This window comes from Miniopterus natalensis, chromosome 6, assembly GCF_054644295.1.
Source record: "Miniopterus natalensis isolate mMinNat1 chromosome 6, mMinNat1.hap1, whole genome shotgun sequence".
Lineage (NCBI taxonomy): Eukaryota > Metazoa > Chordata > Mammalia > Chiroptera > Miniopteridae > Miniopterus > Miniopterus natalensis.
Genome location: NC_142086.1, coordinates 44,589,152 through 44,601,273, shown reverse-complemented (window position 1 = coordinate 44,601,273; position 12,122 = coordinate 44,589,152). Strand labels below are relative to the sequence as shown.

Genomic DNA, 12,122 nt, shown 5'->3' with positions numbered 1-12,122 from the left:
TCCCTCTCCCTTCCTCTCTCTGAAATCAATAAAGACATAGTTTTTTAAAAATAGAAAACTATTATATGGAACCTGCAAGGTATTTTGCATACAACACATACCTAGAATGGCTTGGAAAAGAGATATACAAAAGAACACTTATTTTTAAATATGGGTAATTTATGCCCCTTCAAAGGGCAAAGTTTAAGCACCTGTCACCAACCACCATGGCTAACCACCCTTCTTTACAAGGAGTGTGGCCTAACCTCAAACCAAGTTTGGGGATTTCACCAGCAATACTTCTCCATGTTCAAATGTCTACCCAGCAGCCTTCAAAATAAAAACGATCACCATGAGTAACCAGATGGCAAGTGTGTGTGTATATGTGTGTGTGTGTGAGAGAGAGAGAGAGAGAAAGAGAGAGAGAGAGAGAGAGAGAGAGAGAGAGAGAGAGAAACAGATTGACAGTCACACAGACAGCGGGACTGGCCCTGGGATGTGGGACCCCCACTAGCTGCAGCTGAGGAAGCTAAATGTGCTTGTTAAGAATAAGAGAGAAATGGGAAAGTAATTGGCAAGGAATACAACCCAAGAATGGATTCTTTAATTCCAAAACACAGGGCCTAGCGATTAGCCCATGATCATGATAATAGCTGAAAGTACAGAGTGCTTATTGTGGGACCAGGAGCAAGCTAAGCAGTTCACATGGTAATCTAATTTAATTATCTTGGCAACTGAATGAAGCAGGCACCTTTATTCTACCTATTTTATAGAGAAGGAAACTGAGACTAAGAGGAGTTAAGAAACGTGTTAAGTATCACACAGGAAATACGTACGAGAGTTGTGACTCATTCCCAATTCTGAGAGACTGGGGCACCTGAGTCACAAAGATAGTAGATTCCTGGAGCCACGCACATCTGGCTGCTTGCTCCTATAAATAAAGAGCCAGCTGCATTTCTTATATTTTTGCTTGCTTTAATCACCACACTTTATATGTGGGCTACACAGGATGGTCCCCCTCACATTCCCCACAGCACAAATGTGGCTGTCAACAGGGGACAATGGGGGGGGGGCAGGACAACTGATCAGAGAGCTTACAAAAACAGGTTTTCTTATCCTGAAATTGCAACCGCAGTGCATTTAACCAGGACTTAAGGCCCTAAAGCCCTTATGTTTAGGAAAACCTCTTTGAGAGCCAAGAGGGCTTGGCTCACCGCCAGCCAGTGCACACATGACACAGGCTAATGAGAAAGAGCTAGTACAGCGACAGTGAATTAGGCAGCAGGGAGAGAGGGAGGGCAGGTGAGTTCCCACTCTGGAAATCCAACTCTGCCTCAAAGCTCCGATCACTGATAAGAAAATACAATTCAGGTGCTCATGACCCATGTGTTCATCGTACTTTTACACACATTATCTCCATCAATCCTCTAAAATTGAGTCTCAACCAGTGTTTTCCAGCCCTCAGGCCTCAACCCAAGAGCCAAGTCATAAAATCAATTCAGTGAGTTACCACCTGCATTTTTTAAATAGAAACTTCAGTGTGTACCACAGGTGGCAAGACTAAGTATTCAGTGAAATGTATCTGTTATATTTATATTCATTCATATGTACTTGGTTACAATGCAAAAATGTACAATTATTCTTGCAGGGATTGCAGTAAAAATGTTTGAAAAACAACTACAGACAATCTCTGTGGGATGTGGTACTATCCCCACTTTAGAGATGCGAAATCTAAGGCTCAAAGGAGTTAAAGGACTCACCTTGGGTGAATCCTAAAATGGCAGCACCAGGACTCAGACCAGGTGTTGTGAGCACAGGTCCCATGCTCTTCTCTTTGCCTGTCAATGTGAATACTTCCCACTGATGTCCCTCTCACTCCCTATAGCTACACCCAGAACAAGACCCAGAAGCCAGAAAGTTCACTTTTCCTTCTAATCTAGCTATTGAATGTGACCAACTGAGAAGCGCTGCAATGACAACCTGATCCATCTTTCCTCTCTGCCTGCAAGCCGCAATTCCCCACGTGCCTTCAGAAAAAAAGCGAAAATCGCACGTTTAGCGATGCCTCACAGTATCACTGGTGTGTATGGCTCAAGACATGGGCAGAACTTGGGCCACACCACTTGGTCAAGAGCAGCAACCTTGGCTACCCAAATATTATCCACCCCGTAAAATTAATGTTGTTAATGTGTAGGTTTGTTGCCTGGTTGGTAGCTGCACAACAGCTCTAAGTACAGACTTTTCAGAAATACAGATTCTTGGGCCTTATCTGTGAAGTAAATTCATTTTTACACATACACCCCTATGGTGGTTGGATCCATAGCCAGGTTGGAAAACCTCTACCACTGGCCCATCTTTTAAAAACTTGCTCTCTGGAATCCATGTCACTCTTTACTTTGCAGCCAGAATTTTCCATCTCCACCTTCTCTCCCATCCACTCCTCAGCCCCTCAGATCTACCCCACCACCACCAAAAAGGTTCTTGGTAAGGGCTCGACAATGACCTCCACATGGATAACCCTACAGGCACCTCCAGTTCTCGGTTTGCTCAACCTCTTGAACCCAGGTGAACACTCTTGGGTCCTCCTTCTACCTCTCCAGCCACCCTTCCTGTCTTCTTTATAAACCCTCCTTTCCCTATCCTTTAAATGCTGAAGTTCCTCGGGGCTCACTCAGTCCACCTTCCCTTTCCTCTCTCCACTCTCCCTCAGGGGTGTCACCCACCTCTTGGGCAGCACCTCTAAGTTAACACGTCCAGCCCAGACCTCCCTTCTGAGCACCACACCCTCACATCCTGCTCACTCAGCCGTTCTTAACCCAGGATCAAGTATAATTCTCAAATGTTAAAAGCCTAACTCTCATACAAATAGATATTGAGCATATTTCAAAGTGTTACTGAATTATTTAATAAGGGACCCACTAAAATGACATGTCAAAAGAGGACAGATGTAAGAAAAAAAAAGGTTAAAAAAGATTTTTAGAAACAAAGTTATAAGAAAGTAATATGCATATGATTTTTAAAAAAGGATCCTGATATAAGACTGAAAAATCAGATGTCACACTGGTTAATGTCCTGCAGGGCAATAACCTTTGGGTCTCTCTTCTCTACCCAACAGAAATTATCTGCATCTTATCTCACTTTATAGAGAGTGGGTCCTAGAGGATAATAAGCGGAGTTACATTCCCCAGAGCACTGTAGGTGGGCTTCTTAGCCAATGGTGCAGTATGACAGTAAGAAGTCACTAAGTCATTTTCTATTCCCAAGTTTTTGGATAATTTTCCTTTACTCTGGGGTCTATGAATTTGGATGGGGAAACTATATCTTTATTTCCCTTTATTATGAATGTAGCTAACAAACCGTAACACTGGCAGTACCTGTGGCTTTGCCATCAATAGAAATCATATCGTCTCATCACATTACAATTGGTGCAGATATCTTGAAACACTGTTTATACTACTTAAAATTATAAAAATTAGCAAACCTAACACTAGATCTTCTCATATGATATTAATAAAGAAATGTAAATATTATTTTATCACATATTTGTTATATTTTGATAACTGTATTTCAATATCTCTGGGTTCCTAAATCCTATGCATTCTATTTTATACATTTAAAAACATTATTCTAAGAAAGGGTCTAGAAGTCCTCAGAGAAGCCTTTCCTGACTTCCTGCACTAGGTTAGAGACCCCTGTTACACATTCTCTTACTACTGTATACTTCTTCCTACCTGAATCAAATAATAAATTTGTGGCTCTCCCACTAAGCAATGGGACACAGGGGTGGCGTCCATCTTATTTATCATTATGTCCCCAAAGACTTAGCACGGCATGTCTGAGTCATAAAAGACTCCCAAGAAATACCTGTAATTTTTTTAAAAAAGAAAGACCTGTGGAATGAATGAGCACTTGTCATATGTGGATCATGTAGCTTGTCACACACTCCTTTGAAATAAGGACCCAAGACCCAGCAAGGTGAGACCCCTACATAGAACAAGCCTGCTTGTTCCTCAGGAGCCTGCCCTGCTTGGCCCAACAGCAGAGCTTCCAGCCAAGCCTATGTCTTGGCTCAGATACTAAATCACCTTTATGTTTAAGCCCCAGCTTAGGGCCCTTGACCTGAATCTCCATTAATACCTTCTAAGGCAAGGATTAAAGAATCTGCTCATCAATTACAGACATTTGCTTGTGCCAAGGGGTTGGAGGAGGAGTGGTAGGATTCTTTGGGGGGGGGGGGGTGGATCCTCAACCCCAACCCCAGCCAGCTGTAATGAGCTGGGAACTCTGAAGCCAGGCTCAGGCTCACCATCAGGCCATCTGGGAACAGAGTGCACATAAAACTGGAGACTCAGTATGACCTTGCGGAGCAAAAAGGCTCTTCTAACTCCACACTCCATACAAGTGTTTAGCCCCCCACTGCATGGCTGCAAAGCTAATTATTTAGAAGTGGTCGTAAACTGGTGTGTGGGAAGAGGTCCTGTTGGACCCGAGGTGGTCAGAGGGAACAGCAAGCTAGAACTAAGAAAGGAGTGATGAGAAAGGTAGGATGGAAGAGTGCCCAGCTGCCGGCCCCTGCTCCCCTACTCAGGTCATCAGGGAGCTAAAGAGCAAGTTTCACAGACACCCCAGGAAAATGGCTGGTGTTGCTCTTTCAGAAAATAGTACCTTCCAACCTGGCTGCTTAATCATTCAGGTGAGCCACTGAGAACTATTACTGTTTCCCAGCCCATCAGTCTATCCCTCCACCTTCCAGGCCACACCCCCACTCTTGTTTAATGGTGTATCTCCTCCTACCTTGCTGTCCACCCACCCATCCCTCTCTACCGGGAACAGCATTTAATCACCTTCTCTCACCCAGTTAACATGGGACTCAAGACTACACAGACATGAATTATGTGGAAATGCCTTGCAAACTCTAAAGCCCTCTTCCAATGTACCAGTGTATCATAATTCTCATCGGCAGATCAAATGGGCAGGCAAAGGCTCCACTCAGTGCTGCAGGATAGGCCAGGCAGGAGAAACTGCAATGGGCTAGGCAATGGCTGAGCACTGTGTTCCTCCCCCTTCCCACTGGGACCTAGGGCACCAGGTATGAAAAAATGGAAGAAGGGAGAAGGGGGACGTGGTGAACAAATAAACCATCGAAGTCTGGATAATGTAAGAGAACTTAGACTGTCCTTATAGCCCATGCATCACTCTCAGGCCCACTGTCATTCAGACAGCCTCTAAACCTACCACAATGATCAAGCGAGACACAAGAGCCCTACAGAACAAAACCACAATGCTGGGCAAACCCTCCAGGGAGGCCGTGTGGTTGGTATATCCATCCTCAAGAGAGGATCCACTTTCAGAAGAAAGGAGAGAGAAACAAAGAGCACTTAAATCCTTAGCCCCTCTGCAAGCCGCCCCCCCCCCATCCAGAGGCTGTGCAGGGGCTCAGTGGGGAGGGGCAAGGAACCAGGCAAGAGCCCAGCTTCAAGGAACTGTGATGGAGAGAATCCCAGCAGCACAGGGCATTGCCACCCACGTCTGGAAGCCTCTGCTCACACCGGCTCTGCCCATTCACTATTCATCTCTTCCTCCTAATGGGCTTCCTCAGCACCTCTTCTTCAGCCACTTGAGATGACTGCTGTGGCTCCCATGTACTGGGCACTCCCATGTGCCAAGCACTGTGCTGGTGCTTCCTGTATTATTTCTGATCCTTTCAACTCTGCAAGATGGATATTATTACCACCACTTATAAACAGGAAAACTGAGGCAGGGCCCAAGGTCACACAGCTCCTGAATGTCTAGCTGGCTAAAAGCCCATGTTCTCTCCACTACCTTACACTAGATAACAGAGAAGTAAGAGGAATAAAGTGTTGTTCTGAGAAAATTAATCCAGTCTCTCCCATTCCAACCCTTGCTACTCAAAGGGCAGCTTTCATCATGTCTCTCCATTACGTACAGAACTGAGTCCCCAAAGTCAGCATTTAAGCTTCCTTACGATCCACTTCTGCAGTCTCATTCCCCAACTCCCAGACTCACATCCTTCCTACCAGCCCACCTGGCCCATCACTCCTCAGTGCCCACGTTTCTGTCTGGAAAGGTTTCCTTTCTCTGTGGGCAACACGAATTCCTTCAACCAAACATGAACTGGGGATGACTGCATGCCAGGTCCTGGGCCAGCTGTTGGGGACACAACAGCCAGCACAGGGAGGATCCCCACTGTCGTAGAGCTCAAAGTCTGCCCTCCTTGTGAGAAGTGAGCTGGGGCCCTTCTCCTGTCCCCGGGCACCCCACAGCCTGGCATTTGCCCTAATCCACAGCACTCGGTGTCTGCCACTCACACAGCACTCAGCCATTCCTCCAACTTATATGGTAGTTCTGCTTTAAAACTTCCTCTGTAATGCGTTTATTTCTGTGGGAAAAGTGCACTCCAGGTTCCAAACAGCATTATAAATGGCAATTAGGTCCCCAGGCCAACCCACAGAAGCCTATTAAATATATAATGTGGAATCTAAATACGTGTACATTAAAAGCTCTGCAGGAGAGACCGGGGCAAACATCTCCTGCTTCCTGCACCTCCACCCACCAGGTTCTGAGCTTCAAGCCACCATTAGGGGCAGAAGCCCCAACAGTGGCTTTGGAGGAGGGAAGCGGGGGGGGGGGGGGGGCAGCTGGGATGACAGAGAGGGAGTGGGAAGAATTCTAATTTATAATTCAGGAGTCTGGCTCTAATCCCAGCTCTGCCTTTAGAAACTAGGTGGCCCTGAGTGAGTCACTTCCCTCCTGAAGTCTCACTTTTCTTTTATAAAACGAGAGTTGTTAGATCAACAGTTCTCAGACTTTTGAATCTCACAGATTGGCAGGATATAGTTGTGTGTGTATATATATACATTTAAAAGTAAATTATATCAAGAAAATACTTTTTAAAAAATCACAATATGCCATCACTATTTTCACCTTTCAAAAGGATACTGTAAACCACTCCCTATCTCCAAATACGAACATCATCTCAGAAGAATGAACACGTTTTTAAACTGAAAATATTTGGATTCATGAAAAAAACATTCACCATTGTCATTTTTCCAATTTGTCTGTGGACCAGTAAAAACTTCATCACAGCCTAGCTCCAGGGGTTGGCCAGCTGCAGTAAGGAGCTGAGCTGGACAGCAGGAAGGGGCAGCCAGCTGCAGGCATGGGGACAAAACAGCTTGGCCAAATCAGCCGCAGGCCCCAAGGGCAAGACACCCAGCCTGGAAGGGCTGGAACCAACGTGTCCCAAGTGTTGACTGTGACTTTCTACCCCAATATTCTTCTGGAAGGCTGAGGCCCCCAAAGGAACCTTCTAAAAAATGTTCCCTTATTAACTTTCTAGATCAAAAACTAATATATATTCATGTAGAAAACTTGGAAAACACAGAAAAGCATAAGCAAAGATGTAAGCAAAAGCCATCCACAGCTCCACCTTCCAGACCAACCATGGTTCACTGAGACACAATGCTAATTCCTCAAACACTTATGTAGCCATCTTCAGCCACCCTAGGATTTGGTGCTGCATCCTGCTTTTCTCCTACTGATCACACTAGAAAACTTTCCCATGTGTTTAGACATTCTTCATTAGCATCACAGAATATTTTTATAATAAACATAGCATTCCAGTAAACGTAAATATTCTTCGTAAACATCACTTCCCACGGTATAGACAGGGCCAAAACTCATTTAACCGTGCCACTGTTGTTGAGCACTTATGCCATTTCCATATTTTTGCTACTACAAACATGTGGTGGGTGTACATCCCTGTCCATGAAACTCTGTAGACCGCCCAGGTCACAGTCGAGCGCTGTGCACATGTCAGCCCTCAGTAAATACTGAGTAAATAAAGAGACTCAACCACTCTCAGTACCTAGTAGCCCTTATCAGAGGGACACAGAGTTTAGATTTACAGAAGCCCACCCTAGTGTCCACCAGTCATACACCTATGCCTCACACTTGCTAAGCCAAGGGCTTAGGGAAAGGAGAAAACGTAAATTCCTTGCTGAGGACTCCCAGGTTATAGTGCTCTCAGCAAACCTGCCCACTCTTCTGAACCCCTGGGTGGAGGGCACCTGCAGACCTCAACTCCTGACTCTCACACCCCCTCCAGACTGCTCACCCCCCTGCCTCAGGAAAGCCCCGGCTGACCCTCCCTCTGAATTAATATATGGCTCCCCTGCAGCAGAGGCTCCCTGCCCTTCGATGTTAGTATTCACTGTTCTGTCTTTATTTGCTCACAGGACTTACTCCCCTGCCGGATCCAGGGCAAGACACGATGGCAGGGTCAATGTGTATTTTGCTCTCCACCCAAAACCCAACCCAGAGCCCAGAAATGTGGTTGATAAATATTTGTTGAATGAAACTTCTTTCCGGGCAGATTCCCAAGCCCTTTATTTTCATGGGAGGGAGGAGAAAAGGAAGTAGAGAGGAAAAGTGGGACCTCCTAAAACAGCCGAAGTGCAAAGACCTGACAGGAAATTGCACTGGAGATGGTCCCCTCTGCACCATCCTGCAGTCCTGCCTAGCCCAGAGACCTGCCAAGGCCAACTGTCAAACACACCTAGTCGCCGGTGAAGGGACACTACCCTCCTCCAACTGGTTTTCTCCCAGACGGAGAATGGTCACATCTAGGGGAACAGGGAGCTTCCTTCCCCATTCACTTCCAAACAACCAGAAGACAGGGGCCACTCCTCGCTGGTGATCCCCAAAGGGCAGGGTATTGGGAGATGGAAGTGTTTAAAGCAACTCAATCCACACTCCACTCTTTCTCCTCATGTTTGCCCTGCATCCTTGCCACACCCAAAAGAAAAAACAACACACAACTGAAAAATCTGGATTGGAGAGGATGCCAACAGCAGGAAGTTCCTTGAAACTTCAGGAAAAAAAAGAAATCAAGATGGTCTTAAGATAAGGGAAACCAGAAGTTATGGAAAAATGTGGAAGGAGGGCACATAATCCCATCACACACCCAGGGAAACACCAAGGCCAACACCAAGGCCCCCCGCTGGCATCTCTGGGCCCTGTGGGCACACCCATTCAGGCGCCTCCCAGGGATGTCTTGGATGCATCTCTCCCTCTCCCCCCCCCTCACTCTCCCTCCCTCCCTCCCTCTCTCTCCCTCCCTCTCTCTCTCTCTCCCTCTCCCTCCCTCCCTCCCTCCCTCTCTCCCTCTCTCCCTCTCTCTCTCTCTCTCTCTCTCTCTCTCTCTCTCTCTCTCTGTCACACTCACACACACACACACACAAAGTGTAGCAAACTCCTCTTGCAAAGCCCGCCACCCCCAGCGCCCAGGCCCACCCCTCCTCCACTCTTGTATGATTTTGCAGTTTACAGAGCTTCCCCCTCCGACTTCTCATCCGACCCTCGGGGCAACCTTTCGAGGTGGGTATCTTTACCGTCCCTATTTCAAGGGTGAGGAGACTAAATCCGATACAGTAAATGATAAGCCGCGTCACACAGCCAAAAAGTGGCCGAGGCTCCAGCCAGTCTCAGCTCGGAGCAGGGGCCGAGCTCTCTGCGGGCGGGGACCCAGGTGTGGCCCGGCACTTTCCCACCGCCCAGGGTGGAAACCAAGAACCGGGTGGCCCTAAAGCAAGGTTTCCGGCACTGCAGGTGGAAAGCACCCCATTCCCACGCCGCACTCACACAGGTGTAGGGCCCGAAGTCTAGGGCACAACGCACCCTCCCCCAACCCGCGGGTGTCCCGCCCTAGCCGGTGGCCGCCCCCTGGCTTGCACCCCCGCAAAGTTGTGTCTCGGGCGCGAACACGCTGCGAGGGTTCGCTCAGCGCCTCCGGGCTCCCGCCAGCCCCTGTGCCCCGGAGCGCTCTGCGGAGAGGACACGGGGCCGCCCCGCTGCCTCCCCTGCAGCCTCGGGGTCCCCGCCGGGCTGGCACGCACGCCCCTACCCCGGCGGCAGGAGGCATCATCGCCCCGCGCGTCCTGGACCGCCCGGGAGTAGGGAGCGCGGACCCGCACGCTGGGCGCACGTGCCGGCCCCGGCCCGTCCCTGCGCCAAAGCCTCACCCAGATGGCCAGCAGCAGCGGCAGCCACGCCGGCCCGGCCCGCGCCATCCCCGCCGCCGCCGCCCACGGCAGGCTCTGGTCTCCACTTGGGCTCCTGCGCCCGCGGCTCCGCCGGGTCCAAACGCCACTGCCACTTCCCACCCGCTCCCCGCCTCCGAGTTCCCGGTGCCACGTCCGCCAAAGCATGCGCACCGGGTGGGGCGAGGCGTCCAGGAAGCGGTGCTTGCTGGGAGTTGTAGTTCGCAGCGAGGCTGAGCGCCACAGGTGCGGACTTGGCCCCGGGCCAAGTAGGAGCTTGAATGGGCTATGAAATGGCAAGGTCAGGGCGTGAGGGAAGGCACTTAATTTGGGGGATTACTCTGTGCCTAGAACTTTAGAAACGATCTCATTCAGCTTACAGAGGTGATTTTCCCCACTTTGAGGATGAAAAGCCAGCCCAGAGAACTTAAGCAATTTGACCCAGATCACACAGCCTGCAAATGGCACTGTCCGGTGCTGCTTGTGGAGGATCGGAAAAGCCCTCTTCCCTGCCTCCCAGGCTTCCACCTACCTTTTCTTTTTTTCACTTAGAGGAAACTTTACTGAGCTGTTGGAAAACAGTTTGTCAGTTTCTCAAAAAGTTAAACATAGATTACTGTATGATGCAGCAACTGCCCTCCTGCGTATCTACTCAAATGAATTGAAAACAGGGACTCAAACAAACACTTGTGCATCAATGTACATAGCACCATTGTTCACAATAGCCAAGAGGTGGAAACAATCATCCTTTGAGGGACGAATGGCTAAACAGCATGTGGTATGTCCATACAATGGAGTATTTTTCAGCCATGCTATACTGTGGATAGACACTGAAAATATTATGCTGGTAAAATGTTATGCTAAGAAAGAAACCAGGCACTAGATCACTTATTGTATGATTACATTTTTGTAAAATATCTAGAAGGCAGATGAGTGGTTTCCTGGGGGGGGGGGGGGGGGAACTACTCAGTGGGTACAAGATCTCCTCTGGGGGTGATGAAAATATTTTGGAATATTTGGAAAATATCTGGACAAAGGGGATGGTTGCACAACATTGTGAATGTACTAAATATGACTGAATTCTACATTTTTAAATGGTTAATTCTATGTTATGTGAATTTTACTTCAATTAAAACATTTTTTAAAAACTTTTATTGAACTTACACCATGTGCTGAAATATTCAATCAGTTAATCATTCAAGAATATTAATTGAACACCTACTACATCCAGAGGCTCAAAGTGTACAGCAATAAGATGGACAAGGAAGTGTACAGGCTGTGGTTGGTAGGTAATACGCTCAAGATCCAAAGCTCAATACCTAGAAGTCATTCTTGACTCACCCTCACTTCTCCACAGGTCCACCCACCCCATCACCGTGTTCTGTCAGTTCCACCTCCAAAACTCTCTTCTGCCACCTCCTGAATCCAAGTCACTGTCATGTCTCCCTGAGGCAGGAGGGAAATCTCCTTGAGTGTCTGTCTGCTTTGTCTTCCTCTCACCCCCTATGACATTTGTTAATGTCAGTTGGATCGTGGTTATCACTCCCCTAAAACCCTACGATGCCTTCCCATTACTCTCTCCAACTCCTCTGCATTACCTGTGAGCCCAGCATGCTGTGGACCTGGCCCTCTAGACCTCACTTCCTGCCTCTCCTCTGCCCTTGTCCACTCACATCCAGCCACACAGACCATTATTTCCTGTCTCCCACCCCCTGGAACGGCTAGTATTCTTCCCATTCTCCCTGCCTCAACACTTGCCCTGTCCCTTGGTCTGACTGGCACCTTCAAATCTTTCAGGGCCCTCCCGTATGTCCCCCCCTTTCCCAGAGATGCCCTTCAGAACAACCCATCAAAAGGAAATTTTACTCTTCCCACTCCCAAGCTCCTTATTCTATTGCTGGAGTTCCATTCATTCCTTACCCAGCACTTCACCACAATCTGTAATTACTTATTTAGTTGTGTGTGTTCATTGCCCGTTACTACCACTGGAATTTCAGTTTTACATCTTTTTTTTTTTTTGGTCACCTAACTTCAGAGGCTAGCACCTGACCTGAGCTTCGGTGGTTCTCAGTGTTCTTTTTG

At 47.9% G+C, this 12,122-nt stretch overlaps 1 protein-coding gene across 1 annotated transcript in view; it reads right to left on the bottom strand.

Annotated features, from left to right (window-relative positions):
* PDIA5 (protein disulfide isomerase family A member 5) overlaps positions 1–10,093 on the bottom strand; it is an 82,030-nt gene extending 71,937 nt beyond the window's left edge. The window contains exon 1 of the mRNA XM_087817884.1: positions 10,023–10,093. Coding sequence (XP_087674010.1) covers positions 10,023–10,070 — 48 coding nt within the window. The 5' untranslated portion in view covers positions 10,071–10,093. The remainder of the gene's footprint in view (positions 1–10,022) is intronic.
* Positions 10,094–12,122: the final 2,029 nt, after the last annotated feature.